This window comes from Phyllopteryx taeniolatus, chromosome 6, assembly GCF_024500385.1.
Source record: "Phyllopteryx taeniolatus isolate TA_2022b chromosome 6, UOR_Ptae_1.2, whole genome shotgun sequence".
In the NCBI taxonomy this organism is placed as follows: domain Eukaryota; kingdom Metazoa; phylum Chordata; class Actinopteri; order Syngnathiformes; family Syngnathidae; genus Phyllopteryx; species Phyllopteryx taeniolatus.
Window position 1 is genome coordinate 7,477,339 of NC_084507.1, and position 23,020 is coordinate 7,500,358.

The window sequence follows — 23,020 nt, forward strand, 5'->3', positions numbered from 1 at the left end:
AAAAGGTTTGGAGGGGAGGGGTGATTGCTCTCGGACCAGGACAAGAGGGCTGTAAATAAAATGACATTATTATTTCCTCTGTCCCGTCATGTAGAAAAGCCAATTATGGTAATGCTGCTGCCGGCGTGTCAGAGGGAATGTTGGGATGTGGTTCCCGTGAAGCGGCTAACATGAGAGCCATGGCCTGCTGAGGTACACAGACTTAATTTTGACAGGAGATTGCCGAGAAAATACAGAGGACAGAGAGAGAAGGAGACCAGGATATAGAAAACATTAAGCTGTACCTGAGCTTTGTTCCCTTAAACAGTGATTCCCAACCACTGTTTCGTCAAACAGTGGTGTGCTGTGAAAGATGATCTGGTGTGCCGTAGGAAATTATCCACTTTCAGGTACTTGGCCCAAAAATTCTTATTTATGTACTACAAATAATCTGTCTTTGTTCATTTATCTATGCCAGCAACATGTCGTGGCAAACAGAACAATCAAATGCTCTTCCACTAGATGGGAGAGGGCACATCCATCCAACCGTCCATCCATTTTCTGTACCGCTTATCCTCACAAGGGTCGCGGGTCTGCTGGAGCCTATCCCAGCTATCTTTGGGCGAGAGACGGGGTACACCCTGAACTGGTCGCCAGCCAATCGCAGAGCACATAGAAACAAACAACCATTCGCACTCACATTCACACCTACGGGCAATTTAGAGTCTTCAATCAATCTACCATGCATGTTTTTGGGATGTGGGAGGAAACCGGAGTGCCTGCAGAAAACCCACGCAGGCACAGGGAGAACATGCAAACGCCACACAGGCGAGGCTGGGATTTGAACCCCAATCCTCAGAACTGTGAGGCAGATGTGCTAACCAGTCGCCCACTGTTCAGAAGGCACAAAGCATAGTCAAAAGGTTATGAGGTAATTTAATGTAATCTGCTAATAATTGATTGTTTTCCCCTCAAATGTTGTTGTTGTTTAAATACTTGTTTGAAGGTTAATTAAAAATTTTAAAAAGTTTTTTAAAAGCCTGTCCTCTTCCTGTCAGCCATTTTGGAAATGCCATAATTGTTGGATGCCCATCAGAAGCAGAGAGCTGTGATTGAATTTCTTGCTTTGAAGGGGGAACAACAACTAAACATTTTCAAAAGGTTGCAAAATGTGTATGAGGAAGCTGCAATAGGCAACAGCAAGTGGGTCTCGAGGATCAAATGTGGAAAACAAGAGACTGCTATAAGTGACCTATGTGACAAGTCGACTTTACACCGATCTGATCGCCGTGATCGGTATCGGCCAATAATTAGGATTTCATGCTGATCGGCTGATCAGCTTTAATGTCATAATTTGCCGATCAGATCAATGGCTCCGTAAAAGACATTTACTCTACGTCGCCGTCGTGTACAGTATATTTGAATCCAAAAGCTAGTTTATTTTTAGCATTGTCGCGTGTCTGTTGACGTAGTACAGTAAATATCTAACCACCAATAAAGTAATTTTAAAAAAACATGTCAGCGGTGTGAGACAGACAACACGTAATGCCCGGATAAGACTACAAGTCAAATTTGCTCTTTCACGATTGGACTATGTCAGACTACTGCTATAAAATCTTGTATTCTGATACCACCGCATCCCGTTTTTTACGATCACTTGGCTTCATTTTGTCAACACAAACGTGAACGGATACACTCCTTACCATGGCGATGACAACAACGATGGATCGTGCCGTGTGTTTATAAGAACAAAATGGGGGAAAACGTGTGTTAGTGGTCACCGGTGCTCAGGACAGGAGAGGACATTCGTTTAAGGCTTGATTGAGGAATGTTCACTTACTTTTAAAACGATACGGCTCACAAGCAGGCAACAAAACGTTACGTAGCCTAGCAAGCTAGTGCTAGCACTAATGGTTGTAAGCGAACATGCCGGCGTTCTGTCGAATCACGCGCTAAGGTTTTGTGTGTGTGTGAAGTCATTTAATTAGTTTAGTTTATCAGTTTATTTTTGAAAGGGGACAATGCAATTTCATAAAACACATGAAGTACACATGGTTAAAAATGCCAGAATTAGCCAGAAGGCTAGTTTTCATCTGTAGTCCCCTGGCCATGATGTAAAAAAGCAGTAAAATACATCTACAAGACAATATAATACAGGATACATAATCAAACTATACTATTAAGAGAGAATAAAACCATAATTTTTTTGATCATAACAAAAAGACAACATAACATACTTGTCTTTTAGTGTTGGCAGCTATAGGTGTTAACTAGCCACATTTTCAGTTTTTTTGTGAAGGCCTTGTATGTTGTAAGCAGTTTAACCTCCTCAGGTACTGAGTTCCACTCACCAGCGCTCCTCACTGACCAGGCTGACTTACTGAAAGTGCTCCTGCGCAGAGGAATGAGACAGTCACCTCTGACAGAGCCTCGAGTGACACGCTCAGAGCTGTTTCTTTGGCTGATGAACTCAGCCAGAGGAGCTGGGGCCAAATCATGCAGTACTTTATAAATCAAATTTAAATCTGCAAATATGTGAAGACGGTCCCAGTTTAAAAGACTGTATTTTTTTTAAATTGCACAGTGATGATAGTGCCTTGGTTTTTTATCCATCACTTTAATTACTTGTTTGTACAAAACTTCCAATGGTTTTTTTGCATTCTGACCAGCCTGGGACCAACTGGTTATGCAATAGTTAAAGTGACTAAGAATCATCGAATGCAGGTAAATTTTTGCAGCTTCAGTTGACATTTCATTCCGAATTGCACGAAAATTTGCGAGGTTTAATACAATAAAGTAATTTAATTGCAGTAATTTAGCACCCATTATTTCTGTCATGTTGCAATGTTGGTTTGACCTGACTGATTAGAATACACCACCTGACTAGAGCAGTGATTTTCAACCTTTATGGAGCCAAGGCACATATTTTAGAATTGAAAAATATCACCAATAAACAAAAATGCCACAAAAAGTGGATACATTAATTACTGTATTTACTTCCTGCCATCTAATTGAAGACAATTCATTTGTTCTGTTTGTCACGGAGCCTCACTGCCATAAACAGATGAACAAAGATACATTATTTATTGTACATATAATTTTTGGAGCAATTAAGTACACAAGTATATACAGTAAATGAGCAAGTCATTTAAATAGGCACATTGCTCCATCTTGTGATCGGATTGCTGATCGGTTATCAGTTTTTCAAACTCGCTGATCGGCCCCAAAAATCCTGATCGTGTAAAGCCTAGTGACAAGTAAAGCGCGGCAGACCATCTACAGAGGATGATCCTGGGAATAGTGCTAGGGTAGAGGCACTGATAAAAAAAAGATTGTAGCGTCACCATTGATGACATTACCATCATGTATCATCTTTGATGACCTAACTCCATAAACAGTTTGCAAACCTTTGAAAATGTTTAGTGGTGGTTCCCCTTCCAAAGCAAGAAACTCAATCACAGCTCTGTTTCTGATGGGCATCCAACAGTTATGTCATTTCCAAAATGGCTGACAGGAAGAGGATAGGCTTAAACAAAACTTTAAAAAAAAATTAAAAAAACTTCAAACAAGTTTTTAAACTACAAACCATGAACATTAAAAAAATAATTATTCGTAGGTTGAATTAAATTGGGCTCACTAGTTTTTGACTGCCCCTTGTACAATTAATTCCTGTATCCACTTGTTGTCATTTATACAACAGAAAGGTTAAACATTCAGTAAATTTGTTGAGAAAATTGAGACATGTGGCACAAGATTTGTGGTGTGCCGTGAGAGTTTTCAAATGTAAAATATATGCCTTGGCTTAAAAAAAGTTGGGAAACACTGTCCTAAAGGGACTATTATTTGCAAAGTGTTTAAATACTACATCACAAATACTCTACAGGAAGGATATTTACACTATCACATTTATTTCTCAACTGAGAACACGTTGATGATATGGATATGATTGAGCTAACCAAGCTCAGAGAAGCTTTCAAGCTAAAAGTTGAGGAGTTCATCAGTTATACTCTGTCATACCTGAACATTTGATGAGTTGAATTATGCAAAGATGTCAGCGAAAGAGCCGGATATTGAGGGTGAAGGCGAACATTTACTAATTCGTTCTTATCTGATTGTGGCCATCTCCTTGTATCCGGTTCTTTTTTAAAATTGTATTCCTCCAGTGTTCCATAGGGAGGCTCACCTTAAGTAACACCTCTGGTACATTTCCCCTTTGACTCCTAACACCCCCTCCTTTCTCATTTAATACCATCAACCTCTTCCTCTCCCCCAGACATGCTCGCATGAGCCTCCCCCCAAGTGGAATAATGGGAGCATATGGTCTAGGCAGCACCTACAGGGCCTTAAATAACTGCTGCAGCATTCCACCTCGATGTACCAATTTATCTCTCACCCCGCTCTCCAGCCCGTTTCAAAACACCTCTAGCCTGAGTTGAGCTCAGCAGATAGCAGCAGATGGGACATGTTTTTCTGCCGATACATAGGGCTGCATAATGGACCTAAGCAGAAAGTGGTGTCTGAATGTGAATAAGCGCTGTGCAAATAGGATTATTGTAAAATTCTGCATTACTGGCAGATATTTAGTCAAGCACCAGTAACAACAGTTTGCTAATAGAACCGTGTAAAGTCTGTTTTAGAAAGCAAGAAAAGCATAAATAAAAAATCTCCCTGAGTGGCTCAGGTTCAATGTCTTCACCAGCTGCCACAATAGCTACCTGCTCACCTTGAATAAAAGCATCATGCCTAAATGTATCCATTGGGGCTTAAGGTTGGGAATACAAGACTGTAGGTCAAGCAGAAGGGGTCAGAGGTCAGACAGGTAGTCAGTGCTAAGCTTGTAGAGGTCACGCTCGCATGTAAATATGTCAATATGTCCCACAGACACCCTTCCACCTGACCTCTAAAGAGTGAGCTATGGCTTAACGGAAGCTCGGTCTTCGTAAGAGTACATGTGCAAATGATTGTGTGTGTGTAGATACAGGTGGGGAATCCATGTCAGCCTGGTTAGCATGTGTGTATGTGAGAGAGAGAGAGAGAGAGAGAGAGAGAGAGTGAGTGAGTGAATGAGAGTCAAGAGAAGTGTGAAAGGTACTGCTGTTATATTTATAGAGTAAGCACTAGTTATACCAACTCAGATATCGGTTCAGAGAGGCATCTTGTGGGCCATAGCCAAGATTACGCTCAATTACAGAGGGAGTGTGCGCACGCACACACACAAACACACGTGCACACACACAAGCACGCACACTAGAGGTTGAATGGCTAAAGATTTTTTGTCATCGACTATAATAATGATGAACGTTCATTAATCAACGTCATTGATAGTTCTGCGGTCTCCAACCTTTTTTGTGCCATGGACCGGTTTCACATAAATACAAATTCCACCGCACTGACATAGAAACAAATAAAAGCAAATGATTAAAATTACAACTCACCCATTACGCTGAATGTAGTTGTTGTAATTAGTTTAAAAAAATCCTGCATGTTTCTCTTCAACGAGCCAGCCAGTCTAATCTTCCAGAGCATAGCGTGTTGTAAGATGGAAAATGGTTGTGAGACTCCACAAATTTAAACTTTTTTCTGTTTCACTGTTTCTATTTCACTTGTGCTTTTATTGTATTTGAGGATAGACTTGCATGCTTTGCAAGTGACCGGTTTCTTTTTTAGGAAAAACATTTCCACACACTTGTAGCAAATGGCCATACGGTGTTGTGATGTTGGCGCTTATTGTGAATGTGATATTAATAATAAACGCCGCTGGCCTCGTTCCTCGCTGCCAGTCTCGTGGTCCCACTCGTATGAATATTTTTGGAACAGCCGAAGCTATCCAGGCTAACCTCTATTCTGGTGCACAACTACAGTAGTTTATTTTCGCATTCTCGACCGATGTATGAAGAATGTGTCGTCTTTTTGGCCGGACATCTTACTGCTCCAAACAGCGTTAAAATCCGCCGACAACAGCAGAGGAGCGAGTAAAAAGTACACTGTAAATTGGACAGTTGGAAGATAAGATGCCAAAAATGCATGATTGGCGGTTAGGCTACGTTCACACTGCAGGGCACGATGCCCAATTCGGATTTTTTTGTGAAAGCCGATCTTTTTATGTAGTTGTTCACATTACAAAAACAAATGCGGCTTCTACTGTGATGGACCCGCTGGTGACGTCATAAGCATGCGCACAAAACAGGACGTCACATTGCGCGTGAACAGAACCACGAGTCGCTGTGTTGACGGAAATAAATCTGCCCCTCGTGTAGGTCTCGTCATGACGCATTTGTGGCAATTTCAAGAAATTTGTGCAACCGGAGGCAACATTTTCCTATATTTATCAGTTCTAAAGTATCTTCTTTTTCGCCACTGGCTGTTTTCCGCCACTTCGTCTGCCTTTGCCATTTTGTGGTGTGTTTGTTTTGTCGAACAAATGTGACCTTTGTCACCGTTTGATGACGTATAGGTCGGATGCGTGCCCCGTTAGTGTTCATACTGCACTCGCGTCGGATACATATCTGATTTATATCCACATATGAAAGAGGCCTGGGTCAGATATAAAAAAAATGGAAAATGAAAAAAATCGGAATTGACCTGCAGTATGAACATAGCCTTAGTCAACTTCAAGCTTCAAATATTGACGCAGTAGTAAAGTCAACTCAACGCTTCAACCTCTAACTCGCGCACGCACGGATGCAAACACACACACACACAGGTGAGGCTGCAAGCAACATTGGGTCTTCTTACACATGCAGTAACAACACATGGAGGTATTGACAATATATACAGCTCTAAGTCAGTTGGGCAAGAGTTTTATATTTTTTTTTTTTTTTTTTTTTTTTTAGCCCACACTGACTGAGTGTTCTTCATGGAGTACAGGAGGCTTTAACATGCTGGGGATCAATACAGTGAACCAGCAGCAATCAATAGTAATTCATCTGGCTTTTTTTTTACGTTCATTCTCACTCACGCTCACAATGTTCAGAACCACAGCAGTGCAATACATGAACACACAATCACACTCATAACCGCATAAACACAGTAACACACACCTGAATGTCTGAAATGATTGCAGTCTCTACTAAAATGCAGGTTCAATAAACCTGTGAGGAATTTATTTATTTTTATTGCGCATATCAGCCCATCCTGCTCTTCTCTGCATAACAAGGCTTGTATAATTAAACCATAAATTTAAGGGCGCTCCTTTAATTACCGCAGAGAATGTCAGGAGGCAGCAGAGTAAACAAATGGCTTTGAAGTGAACTAAGAAAAAACACTACAACAAACCAATGGAGATATTCTATTTGGTGGGCTCATTGTTGCACTTGAAAAGGATGAAATGAGTATATGTGTAAAGGGAGTATGAAATGCAAGCGATCCTTCCTTTTCCAAGAAAGCTTTTGAGTAATGCACGTTTTCTGCAAAGTGTAGGGAGGAATAACCAGTATAAGCATTTCACTGTGAGCATGACTATGTACAAATCTGTGTATCTGCATGAAGTAAGTGGGAGAATGTTTAAATGTGTGTTTAAGCATTTGTCTCTCTTATGGGTTATACAGTTAGTGTACTGTACTTATGTGTAGGTGCATGAATGGATGTATGTGTGTGTGTGTGTGTGTGTGTGTGTGTGCCCACACAGGCACATTTCAGGTCAATGTCAACATGCAGGCCTGCTTCCCAGCAGCTCAGCTAATTACACAAGAGCCCCGAAGGCCACTTAGAACAGGTTAGCTAATTAACAAACAGACTGATTGCAGATTAATTGAGAGGTGTTCCTAATCTCCCCCCCCCCCCCCCAAACACAATGACAAACGCTAACTGGTGCTAATTAGGTCGGTATGGAAGAGTTGATGTTGTATTTACAGTTGTAGTGGCTCATATGACATGTAGCTTTAATGCAGATGCCTTTTACATGTCTCACAAATTATGACAAATATATAATAATAAAGCAATATAAAATTTAATAATGTAGATTATTAAATTCAGTTAGGCCATACTAGTAACCACAATGCATTAAACTTCCTTGCTCACTAAAATTTTGCAGTATGGGTGTGTGTGCCTGTGACCTTTGGGTGGCCTATATACCTGAGTTCCTGTCTGCGTCCTTGTATAGGTCATGAAACCTGAATCAGCCTCAACACAATGGGCTACGGCGGATTACCACAGCAAATGGAAGCAATAGGTCCCTCAGCGGGGACCTGATCCAGCACCCATCTGTGTGATGGCTGCCAATGGGAAATACACTCTGCTTTATCCCTCTAACACACTCTCGTTCACTCCCTCTCTCTTATTTAACACAAAAACAACTCCCTATTGGTTTGGGCACTTCATTAGGAACAGCCTCAGAAACTAAAGCGATTTAATACAAGAAATTAACTGGCTCGTAAAACCGCGATGTAAAAAGACAATAATGGTCAGTTTCAAGATATTAATATTATTATGTTTATTACTTTGGTTATAGTTTGAAGGGATGTAGAATTAATGTAATTAAATTACATAAACACAATATTACATAGAATGCAGTGCAATTCGACACCACATCATACTATCGTCCATCCATGCATCCAATTTCTAATGATTCTCCTACCCTGGGTGACGGGGAAACAATGCAAACTCCACACAGAAAGGCACAACCCGAGATTCCGACCAGGAACATTCTGACTGTGAGGCAGACACGCTAACCACGTACGCAACCATTTATCCTTCTAAAAAGCAGAATTGACAGCTCATAATGGGCTCATTAAACGACACAGGTGTACCTAATAAAATGGGCAATGATTATAAAGCTCTTATTTCTCTCGCACACACACACTGCACACGTACGCAGACACAAACATTCAAACAGACACACACACACCTGTGAATTTTAAGATGCCCCCCTAAAACCACACACTCATACTTCACCTTTCAACCTCTGACCTCCATCATCACCTCAGTCTCCCTCCTTTCAGTAGTCTTCCCTTTGTCTATGCACTCCTTTCTTCACCACCACCTGGACCTTTTTAAATCCCACATCACCTGATCACATACACCGACGACAAATACACCCTCAAGCGCAAACCCAAATCCCACGAACACACACACACACACCTATATATGTATACAAACACACACACACACAAAATCCATGACAAGACAACAGCCAGCAGCAGCTGCTCCCATCTCCTAGCAACGGCCAGCCTGATACATGACCCAACGATGGATAATTACCGTAAATCACCACAGCTCACACACTAACAGCGAGCTAGAGGTAGGAGAGCTGGGGAAAGAATGGAAAACAAGGACATAGGGAGGCAGGAGAGTAAAGGGGAGGGGGAGATCAGAACTAGTGGGCCTGGACTGGTCATGTGTGCACTAATGCACCTTGAATAGCTCAAATTCATTTGCTTTTTGAAGCACACGTTCATTCTGTCTTTGGTGTGCAAATGCACTCTGCCATAGACAGTATATACACACACCGGCAAATGGACATACAAAACAAATCCATGCATGACCACAACTGTGTTGACCACAAGTTTTGTTTCTCACTGTGTTTCAATAGCGTGGAAAAACAGAGAGAGAAAAAAAATCCACCTGCAGTTACACGGGCAGTATTATCACTGTAATCTGAAACTGTAGGTCCCGCCTCCTCCTGAAGCTCTGTCAGAGGATTCAGCTCTGTAATACGCAGGCGCCAATCAAAGGCCAGACGGTGCTGAAGGGTGTGATGTGATGACAAGAGAAACAGCTGCATTGCTAAAAAATACACACTAATTACCATGAAAATGGTATGTTTTCCATTTATCTGTGTAATTGTTAAACATTTTGAAGATGTATTGATTTGCTACAACTTCTAATTTCATCTAGTGTAATTGTATTTCTTTTGTTTAAAACAATATAATTCCTGCATGTTTCATTTGTAAATAATGGGGCTTTAAGTTGCAAACTTTAATACAAATTTAAATCTGACTGGTTTTTAAATCAAACATCTTCTTTGTCTTTCCCTCATTCCTTCCTCACAGTCCCTCCCTCTTCTTTTCCCTCCCTGTGCGAGTCCTGACTTCTGCAGACATTTGATCTGGCTGGCTTGATAGATTGGCAGGTAATGAGGAGGTTGAAGGGGCGACGGAGACAGGAGCAGGTGTTCAGCACAGTCTTTTTGGCCAGCGCTAAGCTGCCATGTCCTTCACTGCTACAGCTTACCATGCCACTGTTCTTCCTTGCTCGCTTACTACAATTCCAATGAAGTTGGGACGTGTTAAACCTAAATAAAAAGAGAATACAATGATTTGCAAATCATGTTCAACCTATATTTAATTAAAAACACTACAAAGACAAGATATTTAATGTTCAAACTGATAAACTTTATTGTTTGTAGAAAATAATCATTAACTTAGAATGTTATGGCTGCAACACGTTCCAAAAAAGCTGGGACAGGTCGCAAAAAAGACTGAGAAAGTTGAGGAATGCTCATCAAACACCTGTTTGGAACATCCCACAGGTGAACAGGCTAATTGGGAACAGGTGGGTGCCATGATTGGGTATAAAAGGAGCTTCCCTGAATTGCTCAGTCATGCACAAGCAAAGATGGGGCGAGGTTCACCTCTTTGTGAACAAGTGCGTGAGAAAATAGTCAAACAGTTTAAGGAAAATGTTCCACAACATACAATTGCAAGGAATTTAGGGATTTCATCATCTACGGTGCATAATATCATCAAAAGGTCCAGAGAATCTGGAGAAATCACTGCATGTAAGCGGCAAGGCCAAAAACCAGCATTGAATGCCTGTGACCTTCGATCCCTCAGGCGGCACTGCATCAAAAACCGACATCAATGTGTAAAGGATATCACCACATGGGCTCAGGAACACTTCAGAAAACCAATATCAATAAATACAGTTAGGCACTACATCCGTAAGTGCAACTTGAAACTCTACTATCCAAAGAAAAAGACATTTATCAACAACACTGAGAAACGCCACCGGCTTCTCTGGGCACGAGCTTATCTAAGATGGACTGATGCAAAGTGGAAAAGTGTTCTGTGGTCCGACGAGTCCACATTTCAAATTGTTTTGGGAAATTGTGGCCATCGTGTCCTCCGGGCCAAAGAGGAAAAGAACCATCCGGACTGTTATGAATGCAAATTTCAAAAGCCAGCATCTGTGATGGTATGGGGCTGTGTTAGTGCCAATGGCATGGGTAACTTACACATCTGTGAAGGCACCATTAATGCTGAAAGGTACATACAGGCTTTGGAGAAACATATGCTGCCATCCAAGCAACGTCTTTTTCATGGACGCCCCTGCTTATTTCAGCAAGACAATGCCAAACCACATTCTGCACGTGTTACAACAACGTGACTTCGTAGTAAAAGAGTGTGGGTACTAGACTGGCCTGCCTACAGTCCAGACCTGTCTCCCATTGAAAATGTAAAGGCGCATTATGAAGCGTAAAATACGACAATGGAGACCCCGGACTGTTGAACATCTGAAGCTGTACATCAAGCGAGAATGGGAAAGAATTCCACCTACAAAGCTTCAACAATTAGTGTCCTCAGTTCCCAAATGTTTATTGAATGTTGTTAAAAGAAAAGGTGATGTAACACAGTGGTAAACATGACCCTGTCCCTGCTATTTTGGAACATGTTGCAGCCATAAAATTCTAAGTTAATGATTATTTGCTAAAACAATAAAGTTGATCAGTTTGAACATTACAAATCTTGTCTTTGTAGTTTATTCAATTAAATATAGGTTGAACATGATTTGCAAATCATTGTATTGTTTTTATTTATCTTTAACACAACGTCCCAACTTCATTGGAATTGGGGTTGTATATTCTTCCTCTCCTTTCCTACCTTCTCCTCACTTTCACCATCCCCCTTTCTCTTCCTGAGCAAAGAGTACTATGCAATCAATCACACAATGACACGCTTGGACATGGATTGTATGAAGGGAAAAACAGAACAGCGATGTGGAAATAAATAAATGGACAGAGTCCCATGGCAGAGGGAAACTAGGACTTCAACTGGTTCATTCAAACTGTTTTAAGGAGCCGATAAAACTGATTTGTAGCATCCAATGTAGAGGAAACTATTTTTCATCTAGTTATAAAACAATTATGCCCAAATATCTCAGAATAAATGATCGTCTACACTATTGCACTATGAAAGCCAAGAAGCCACGTTTAACTCAACATCTCAATCCTTGAACACACAAATGTGCAACTGAGGTCAGCAATGTGACATTCCAATTCACCCTTTAATATCATGTACTATCTATAATGAGCCATCATCTAAAAACTAAGCTAATTCCCACAAACTGATTCAATAGATAAGGCCTTAATCAAATTTTTTTTTTAAAATTATTATTCAAAGGTATTGATGTATTTCACACTTCAGGGACCATAAGCCAACCAGCTCTCTCTTCGGCAGGTTTCAGCCCAAATACAATGTGTACAATGTGAGTTTTTTGAGTTTATGCTTGAATTTCTTTGAAGGATGTCAGAATAGACTCCCAGGGCTGCCATTTAGATGTCAACTGCTTCTCACCCTCAACAATTGTTCATTGCGTGAAGATGCTTCAACGTTTCACAATAGGGTTGAGGTCAGGGGAGGATGGGCATGAGTTTCTCTGCTTTTATGCGCATAGCAGCAAATGATGACTATTATTTGCAGTCTGTAGCGGTGTAGAAGTATACTGCAGCAAAAATGAGAAGGTGTTTGCTGAACTTATTTAGCCACATGAAGAGGTGAGAGTATGATGTAGTGCAGTTCTACATCAGTAAACACTCCAAGTAAAATAATACATATGGTCCTAAATAAATGTTTATGACAGCATGAATCAAAACGGAAAATTAATATCTTTGTGTTTATCAAATTTTTTTCTATATAGCTTCAATTGATTTCAATTGACTGTGCAGCTGTGCATAATCAAGTGTCCTCTGAGTTGGAGTCCCTCTACTACTGACCTGTTTCAGTCCTGCTGACTCTGCACTGCTAAGCATCATAGCGCACCAACTAAGCATGCAGGTGGAGCACAGAAGACCATTTAGTAAGAGCAGATTTCTGTCAAGAATGAAAATGAAGGATAGCTGGGACTGAAAAGGTCAAGCAAAGGAAAAGGTGTTTTCAAAGAGTAATTTCATTCAGTAGCATATACATTGGCTTGGTTTCTTGCTTCGCATTTAAGGTTGCTTTACTCACAAGTTAAATGGCTAACTAACCACTGTTGCATGAATATATTTTGAAGGCAGGAAAGGAGGAGGTTGTTCTGCTGTCAAAAGTGCAGAGACAGTAGAGTTAAGAAATAAAAAATACAAAATAAAGGCTCAAGCCTATAAATCCATCCCTCTGGTTTACAACCAAATACTAAAGAGCAGGTCACCCTCCTAAATCAGCAGGCCTAGAGGAGACAGGAGACAGCTTCTTCAGGCATTCCTAAGAGGTGAACAAAGTAAGGTGAAGATTGATGAAGAATGTTGATTACACTCAATGGATGGATGCCATGGACTCACTGTCATAAAGGACTTTTATAAAGTGGGGGTTTGTATTCAAATAAATATTTTATCCATGTTTGCCTTTTAATCTACATACCCACTTGGGCTGTGAAAAAAAAGTCAGCTAACTCGGCCACAAAAATTGGTCAACGCAAAAACTTCTGCCTTGAGGCAATAAAAGGTATTATCCATCCATCCATCCATTTTCTGAGCCGCTTCTCCTCACTAGGGTCGCGGGCGTGCTGGAGCCTATCCCAGCTGTCATCGGGCAGGAGGCGGGGTACACCCTGAACTGGTTGCCAGCCAATCGCAGGGCACATAGAAACTAACAACCATTCGCACTCACAGTCATGCCTACGGGCAATTTAGAGTCTCCAATTAATGCATGTTTTTGGGATGTGGGAGGAAACCTGAGTGCCCGGAGAAAACCCACGCAGGCACGGGGAGAACATGCAAACTCCACACAGGCGGGGACGGGGATTGAACCCCGCACCTCAGAACTGTGAGGCTGACGCTCTAACCAGTCGGTCACCGTGCCGCCTAAAAGGTATTAATAAAAGCATATTTCCGCCGCCTGGAAACATTTGGCCACTGTCCATGTTTACCAAATGGACATTTGTTGCAGATGGATGCACTGTTGGGCCAGTGGAAAACTATTCCCAAAAAATGACAGCAGAGTGTATGTAAGTGATTTTTAAGACACTATCAGAGGTATAATGTACATACAGCATGCTGTATTAGTGAGATGAATGGTAGTTAGTATTTTCTTTTTACCTAAAATGGTTATCACTAGCGCACTAATGCTAATTACAAATGCTATCAGTTTAGCAAAGGCTGATTTATACTATAAACTCAGTACAGACATATACAGTTTAAGGATAGAAGTCTATCCCTCATAAATGAGAATAAAATTCATGTTCGTACTTAACAAAATATCTATAGGATAATCGACTGCAAAAAGATTCGGTAGTGACAGTCCTAATACCCACAAATGGACAAATGTTGAAAGCCAACACCTGGGCAGCATTCTTTCTTATTCATAGTTACATAAATGTTGCATCACCTGGACAGTCTTACAGGTGCTTTAATTATTAGAATTAAAGCCAGATGAGAGTGTGTAGAATTAAAGAGGAAGCCACCCAGCTTAAAATGAGCCTTCCCCCGATTGTCAGCGTTCTCAAAAATAACCTGCCATGTGAAGAAAAGTAAAATGCACAATCACATTCAAACACACTTTCCCATCATTTAATAACTCTCATAGCCACACACGTGCACAAACTTCCATGCAGACACACACACACACAGACCAAACACACAAACAGACACACTTTTTAAGCCCTCGCTTGGCATCAGCTGTCACGCAACCTGTCTCGAAAAACTAAGCAGAGACAGACGCTGTCAACTTAGAGTGCCTCAAATGCCCACATTGAGAAAAGCAGAGGAGAAATCAGGCCTGTCTCCCGGTATAATTTGTACTAATCCTTCATGGGAGATAGTAAAGTCTATGGCATATCTGCCTAATAGCATCAGTCACTGGCAGGTTCTAATCTCATATTTAGACCCGTTTCCATCACGGACTGACGACAAAAGCACCAGCACACAGTGTGATTACCTTCTTCTCCTTCTTCTTTTACATTTCTGCATGACTTGACTTCTGATAATGGTGGAGGTTTGAAAAAAACATATGAAGCAAAACTTCATCTCTGTGTGGAGATGGAAAGAAAGTCATTCCAGGCAACTATAAGACAGGTGGATTGAGGGAAAGGAAAAAAGCAGCTGGCTATGTACTGAAAGTCTTGTGAACACACAATCATGCATGTGTACATTTACATTCGCCTAAAACACGTGTGCAACCACCAATGGAAACACACACACGCACACACACACTTTTTTTCAGAGCATTTACAACCTGTGGTGTTTGTCCTGCTCTGCTGGCAGCTTTACCACGTGCATTTGAATGCGGACTGGAGTGCATCCCTCTCTCTCAGACAGCACCATAAAAGAAGACACACACAATGAGGGCTCTTTTCAGTCGAGTGGGGCTGCCTGGGGGTAGGGAAGCACCTCCAAAACTGCCACAGTGCTTTTAACTTGCAGCACAATGAGGTGCTAAGCCTTTCTGAATAATAAGAGATTACTCATAAAGATGACAAACAGAACAGAAACAAACTACACAAATGCCCTTTCGTTGCAGCTTTTTCCCTACAACTGGGTGTGAGTGTGGGTGTGTGTGCGTCTGCCGAAAGAAGGGAGACAAAAAGTAGGGGCAGTAGTGCAAGGATCCTAATGAAGCCGTAAATCAGAGTCCGATGAGAACAGACTCTGAAGGGAGATCACATCACTGGAGATCAGTGCAGACAGCAGCATGCACACGCGCACAAACACGCACGCACAAACACACACACATGGACACACAAACACACATAACAGAATAAAGATGAGAAACAGCCAGACCGAAACACATGCTAGCATTCCCAAGCGAGGCCAACTTACGGACGTACAAGCGAGTACGTGTGCAATAAACGCAGGGAGACCAAAGCGCACGTTGTCATCTCCAAGCTATTAAAGTGTGTCCATGCTGTCCCACTAGAACCCACCCATAGGCTCAGGAGTTCCACCTCTTTTGTTCAATCCAGCTCGTCGGAATCACATCGGCGGTGATGTATGGTGCCATAACTCTGATAGCCACAATCAATCTCTGCTTTGAAGACACATCCATCTTCTGAAATGCTGATGGTGGGGAGAGGGGTAGAAGGATGAGATGCAGGAGGAAGGGGTGCTGGCCTGACCTCATTGTGGGAGGGTGGGATATGTTTGGGCCGTGGGGTACTACTAGAAGATGTGGGAGCCACTGAGTGATGCCTGTCAGCTTACATTTGGCTTAAAAAAAACAAATAAGACAAATGAGAATGGTGTCTTGCAAACCCAAACCGTTATAATAACATACACAAATGAACAGACAAATGTTTCCCCCAGACACACTCAAAAATCTTTAGAAGAGTGGAAGCTGTTATAACTCCAAACCCTAAATATTGTAAATTTTTATTTTTATGGCTAAGTCCCATAATACCAAGACACAAATAAGCTGAGTAGGCCTACATTACACCAAGTTTTGCATATGTTCTCAAATTCTGTAAGTCTGTAGTTTCACTATTGAACCTAACACTTTACTCTGCTCTGGACCAAAAGCTTTTCTTGGCTATTGTACGACTGAAACACTCAGTGTTGGAACTCCCACATGACACACTACCTTCGGCTGTGTGTACAGAGGTTGGGGGTGGGAAGGATTTAGTTGACTGAGACCAAAGAATGAACTATACATGACCTTTAGGAAGGGTCACCACTCAGTGATATTGCCGCTGAATATTCGCCTCAGTGACATGTCTTTTAACCCACATAAACAAAGAAGGTAAACATTTAGACTGTTTTGGTCTTTTTGAGACTTGCCTCGCCTTTCTAGCTCCCTTTATGTCTGTTCACCACCTCATGATACCCAAAGTTGGATTGTTAATTATTGAACAAAGACTCTCAAACTGAGTTTGTTCAGAAGCTCTTCAGGCTGTTTGACCTGTCTGCGGCAAGTATCTAGTATTAGAAGACTAGTACTGTTGCATTCTGCTATTATTGTATGTATACTCTAGAAGTTGTTTCATGATTTCCAAAGAAACCTACGAGCCACTTCAATATGTACAGTGGATAGAAAAAAGTATAAAAAACCCTGCTCAAATGTCAGGTCTTTGTGATATAAAAAATAAACAAGATAAATCATTTTAAACATTTGCCACGATTAATGTGAACTTGTATGACTCAACTGAAAAATAAGAAATCTTTTAGAGAATGTAAATAAAGTAAACAACTAAGATAATAGAAGACAACAGCCACCATTCAGAATGCCTTTGATTAATAAAGTTCTGCTGTTCTAGTAGGCTTTTCCAGACATTGTTTTTCTTTCGAGTAGAAGCCTGAAGGTTTTGTGCTCACACTGACTAAGACTCCAGTTCCATCTGAAGAAAACAGACCCAAAGCATGATGCTGTCTCTCCACCATGTTTCAATGTAGGTATGGTGTTCTTTTGGTGATAAGCAGTACTGTGTTTGAGCCAAAACATACTGTACCTTTTGGAATTGTGGCCAAAAAGTTCAACCCACGTGAATTCATTGGACCATAACACATTCTCCAACATGTGTTTAGCAGTGTTCAAGTGTCTTTGCAAGATAAGGCTTCTGTCTTATCACCTTACCCCAAAGCCCAGACATGTGAAGACGACGGGAGATTGTTGTAATTTTTACTAAACAATATGGGTGGAATGGTTCACAAAATCCATGGTTTGGTTTGTATCTTGGTTTTGTGGTGACGGTTTTAGGTTAGGTTCAGTATACCTTGACGCTTAAGAAAATCAATTGTCTTTTATATTTTGTATTATTATTTAAATTATTTGCATAAGGCGACACGGTGGGCGACTGGTTAGCACATCTATCTCACAGTTCTGGGGACTGGGGTTCAAATCCCGGCCCTGCCTGTGTGGAGTTTGCATGTTCTCCCTGTGCCTGGGTGGGTTTTCTCCGGGCACTCCGGTTTCCTCCCACATCCCAAAAACATGCGTGGTAGGTTGATTGAAGACTCTAAATTGCCCATAGGTGTGAATGTGAGTGCGAATGGTTGTTTGTTTCCATGTGGCCTGCCATTGGCTGGCAACCGGTTCAGGATGTACCCCACCTCCCGCCCGAAGATAGCTGGGATAGGCTCCAGCAGCCCCTGGCCCTAGTGAGGATAAGTGTTAAAGAAGATGGATGGATTATTTTCATAAATCAGAAATATATCTTTCATGAATCAGAAATATATCTTTGTTCATCTAACCAGAAAAGTTAAATGCTCTTCCATTGGATGGCAAAAGGTACAATAAACCTGTGAATCCACCTGTTGCCATTCATACAACAGAATAAGTCATGGCTCCTTGCAAATACACTATGTTGCCAAAAGTATTCGCACACCTGCCTTGACACACATGATTTTAAGTGATATCCCATTCTAAATCCATATGGTTTAATAGGATGTTGGTCTATCCTTTGCAAATTCTCTCATCCATATCTTGATGGACCTTGCTTTGTACACTGGTGCACATTTTGGAAGAGGAAGGAGTAATCCCCAAACTGTTTGAGTGTCCAAAATCTCTTGGTATGCTGAACCTCAGAGTTCCTTTCACTGGAGCTCTGGGGCTAATATTTGGACATTTCCGGCTTTGTGGGAACAGTTTGGCGCTGATTCCTTCTTGTTCCAATACGACTGTTCATCAGTGCACAAATCAAGATTCATAAAGACATGGATGAGACAGTTTGAGTTGGATAAACTTGACTGGCCTGCACAATCCTGAACTCAACCCTATAGAACACTTTTGGATGAATTAGAGCGGAGACTGAGAGCCAGGCCTTCTCATCCAACATCAGTGCGCTTCTGGAAATATGGTCATAAATCCCTGTAAACACACTCCTAAACCTTGTGGGAACCCTTTCCAGAAGAGTTTAAGATGTTATAACTGCAGAGGGTGGAACGATGTCATATTAAACCCTATGGATTAAGAATGGGATGTCACTTAAATTAATATCACTAGAATGTTCAGAAGCTTAGATATGTGCCTGTAACCAATGTCATGGTTATGTTTTGCAACAAATAGTTTGCAATGGTCTCGAGACAGCTCTCTGCTCTTACCCACCATGAGATGTGTCTTGACTCACACCTTGGCAATGAGACCTTTTTGTCAGCCATCGATTAGGACTGAACCAGTTGATATTAATTTGCACTGGATTGCTGTTTGAATATTGATAGATTTTAAGTCTTGTCTTGGCTTTCCATTCATTTTTGCACCTCCCTTTCTTCATGTGTTCAATACTTTTTCCCTGTGTCATTTTACATTTTTACACACAATTTAATTTCTGATCTTATTTGTTCTACTTCCTTTGTATGTATGGATTACTTGGGTTTTCCCAACATCTGGTGAAATTTTGTATCAATAGAACCTTTGGAAATATATTTAATGAGAAAAATGGTGACGTGGTAAATACTTTATTTTCAGCTACTATACTGTACACTGAAGAAATTTTGGTTTCAGAACTAAAGATGAATATGAGTCAAAAGTTCAGAATTCCACCTTTTATTTCATGTGATTTACATCTAGATGTGTTAAACAACTCAGGGCAGAGTACCTTTTGTTTGAAGCGACCCACTTTTCAAGTGAGCAAAAGTATTGCTATGTGACTGATGGGTGTTTCTAGTTGCTCAGGTGTTGCCTTTTGGATTGATTGCTTAAACATTAGATACAAAAACATGCACTTTTTGGATTTGGGTTTCACATGTGAAAACTGCATTTGCTGTTAAGCAAACATGAAGACCAGAGAGATGTCTTTGGGAGAAAAGCAAACCATTTTGAAGCTTAGAAAAGAGGGAAAATCAATCGGAACTATTGCACAAACATTGGGCTTAGTCAATACAACAATTTGGAATGTCCTGAAAAAGAAAGAAATGACTGGTGTACTGAGCAATAGTCATCGAACAGGTCGACCAAGGATATCAACAGCAGTTGATGACAGAAACATTGTGAGAGCTGTGAAGAAACACCCTAAGACAACAGTCAGTGACATCACTGCCAACCTCCACAGGGCAGGGGTGAGGGTATCACAATCGACTGTTCGAAAAAGATTTCGAGAGAAGAAATATACAGGCCATACCACATGATGCAAACCACTCATCAGCAAAAAGAATTGGAAGGCCAGATTGGATTTTGCAAAGAAGTACAGAGATGAGCCACAAAGGTTTTGGAACAAAGTTTTATGGACTGATGAGACCAAGATTAACCTCTACCAAAGTGATGGAATGTATGGCGAAAGAAAGGATCTGTTTATGATCCAAAGCACACAAGCTCATGTGTGAAGCATGATGGAGGTAATGTCATGGCTTGGGCTTGCATGGCTGCTTTAGGAACGGGCTCACTCATCTTCATTGATGATGTCACTCATGATGGTAGCAGCAGAATTAATTCTGAAGTCTACAAAACCATTTTGTCTGGCAATTTACAGAAAATACGTCCAAACTAATCGGGAGGAGCTTCATCATGCAACAAGAAAATTACCCAAAACACAGTGCCAACACAACAAAGGACTTCATCAGGGCGGAAAAGTGGAAGGTCTTAGACTGGCCAAGTTAATCACTGGACCTTTACCCAATAGAGCATGCATTTTACCTCCTGAAGAGGAGACTGAAGGGGGGAAACCCCAGAAACAAATGAGAACTGAAAGAGGCTGCAGCAAAGACCTGGAAACGCATTTCAGATGAAGAATGCAACTGACTGGTGAAGTCAATGGATCGCAGGCTTGGTGCAGTTATTGCAAGTAAGGGTTATGCCACCAAATATTAAATGTTATTCACTTTAAGTTAATTTAATAATGTCTGTTACAATACTTTTGCTCACTTGAAAAGTGGGTGGCTTGAAACAAAAGGAGCTCTGTCCTGAGTTGTTTTATACATCTTGATGTAAATACCATGAAATAAAAGCTGGAATTCTGAACTTTTGTCTCATATTCATCTTTTGATCTGAAACCCAAATATCTTCAGTGTACGACAAAAACAAAGGAATTGTCCTTGCTGTTCCAACACTTTTTGAAGGGGACTGTGTGTGTGTGTGTGTGTATATATATACATATATAATATGAGAGAGAGAGAGAGAGAGAGCGAGAGAGAGAGAGAGAGACAAATGCAGCAGCAAAGCGAGCATTTCTTGGACAGTAAACAAAAATAAAGAAGGAAAAGGCATCCAGGTGAGATGCTGTAATGATTCTGGAACTGGCTCAGATGGAGTTAACCCTTGGAAGGAATGACAATGAGGATGGATGAAGGGTGCAGATGAAAGGCGACCCAGTGATGGATGAGAGGAAGCTGGAAGAGGTGCAACTGCACAGTGCTCAGACATTAACTCAAAAAGTTGTCAAGAGGCATGCCGTGACTGCACTGACATTGCTCGCTACTGTAACTGCTGGTTACAACGGATGTTCCTGTATACAAGATGTTTTGCAATCTAATGCCTTCTTTAACAGGCCCTCAAGTGCCAAGTTTCATGCCCCTTCAGACCGGTAACGTAGGCCCAACCAGCCAGGAAAGCGGTAATCTCCTTGTCAAATGACACTTTTGTGGCAGGTATGCAGAATGTCAATGTAAACTCAGAATGTTATAGTGAGAGTATAACCAGAAGGCAGCCAATACAAATGTCTTCAAGCAGACTTGTTTAATTAACTGCAGCAATAATGTGATGTGGGTTATAGGAAGTAGATATTCTAATTCTTGCTGAAAAATATAAACTGGTTTTGCAAAGTTAAATTATTTTCACTATTTTCACTTTGATTTGGACTGAAAAGCTATTTCTTGTATAAGTGTGGGCTCACACTGTAGTCACTCACTCAGTACACCCAGGTACACAGATTTGTAGTGAATACACAGAAGATAGAAAATATAACAGGGCCATTTTTTTTGGCACCAGGCAAAGTGAACAGGGAGGGTCGAGGTAGTCGGTGGGAAGGGGGGTTGTACCGAGAGAAAATGAGGAGAGTGAACGGCGGGGGCGGGCTGAGGGTGTAGAGATGAGGGAGGAAGGGAACAAGGGAGAGAGGGAGGGTTGAGTGTTGGAATGAACTCTCTCAGGCTTTGTGGTGCGCGTTTCCCAAGGCCCCCGCCTGGCCCCTTTGATAAATGACACATGTCATTCTGTCAGCTTGTGACACTGCAGCTGGGAGGCCCTGTGATGTATGGCTCTGCTGAAAAAGGAAATCAACTTTTTTCCCCTCTCTCTCTCTCCTCCCAATGTTTGTCTGCCTCTCTCATCCCTTCTGCCTCTGCTCTCTCCCTCCTCCCCAGCTAGGACTGAGTGCATGGCCTTTTTATATGAGGATTTAGGTTTCCCCCTGGTCGAGTGAGCTCCCACCTTCTCTCTCTTTCTACAGCAATAGAGAGGCATGCACAAAGCCAAGTTGAAGCTAGTTCAGTCTCACAGGCGTACACACACACACATTGCTATTATCATCCTGTACGAGGCTGAAACTTCAGCAAAGGGGTCAACACTGCATTGGAGTTGAACCCAGGATTTATGACTAAAACAGAGGAAATAAACAAAGTACACAGTTTTTATGTTTTGTTCTGTTGTTGTTTTTTTCAGCCAAGAGGTGAAAAGGGAAGGAGAGGAAGAAGGGTGTGTGGGGTGGGGGCAAAATTCCGGTTAAGCAGGATGACTGGTGTCTCCCACTGGGTCATCTGTCATCCATGTGTTTGACTGGAGGATGAGCACATGCAGCTTAACTGTACACACACGCACGCACGCACGCACACACACACACACACACACACACACACACACACACGCACACACACACACACACAACACAGTCGCACAGGAACTGGGAATGAACTTCGAAAAGTAAGCCACGCATAGACACATGCAAGTATAAACATAAGCACTTGAAAAGCAGGAAAAAGCAAGAAGCCTGCACCATCAGTCTTCAAACGGTGGAAACACTTATGATGTAGAGATGTTATTTTGCAGTG

The 23,020-nt window shown here is 41.4% G+C and overlaps 1 protein-coding gene across 3 annotated transcripts in view; it reads right to left on the reverse strand.

The window, feature by feature from the left end:
* The window catches only part of tshz1 (teashirt zinc finger homeobox 1), a 43,988-nt gene that overhangs the window by 8,721 nt on the left and 12,247 nt on the right, over positions 1 to 23,020 (reverse strand). The window contains exon 3 of one of the 3 annotated variants that reach the window (XM_061776637.1): positions 16,036 to 16,318. The exons of 1 other annotated variant lie outside the window; for it this stretch is intronic. In XM_061776637.1, the coding sequence (XP_061632621.1) occupies positions 16,036 to 16,039 (4 nt within the window). In that variant the 5' untranslated portion in view covers positions 16,040 to 16,318. Of the gene's footprint in view, positions 1 to 15,050; positions 15,071 to 16,035; positions 16,319 to 23,020 lie in introns of those variants that run through there. One more of the 3 variants, XM_061776638.1, reaches the window with a different exon arrangement.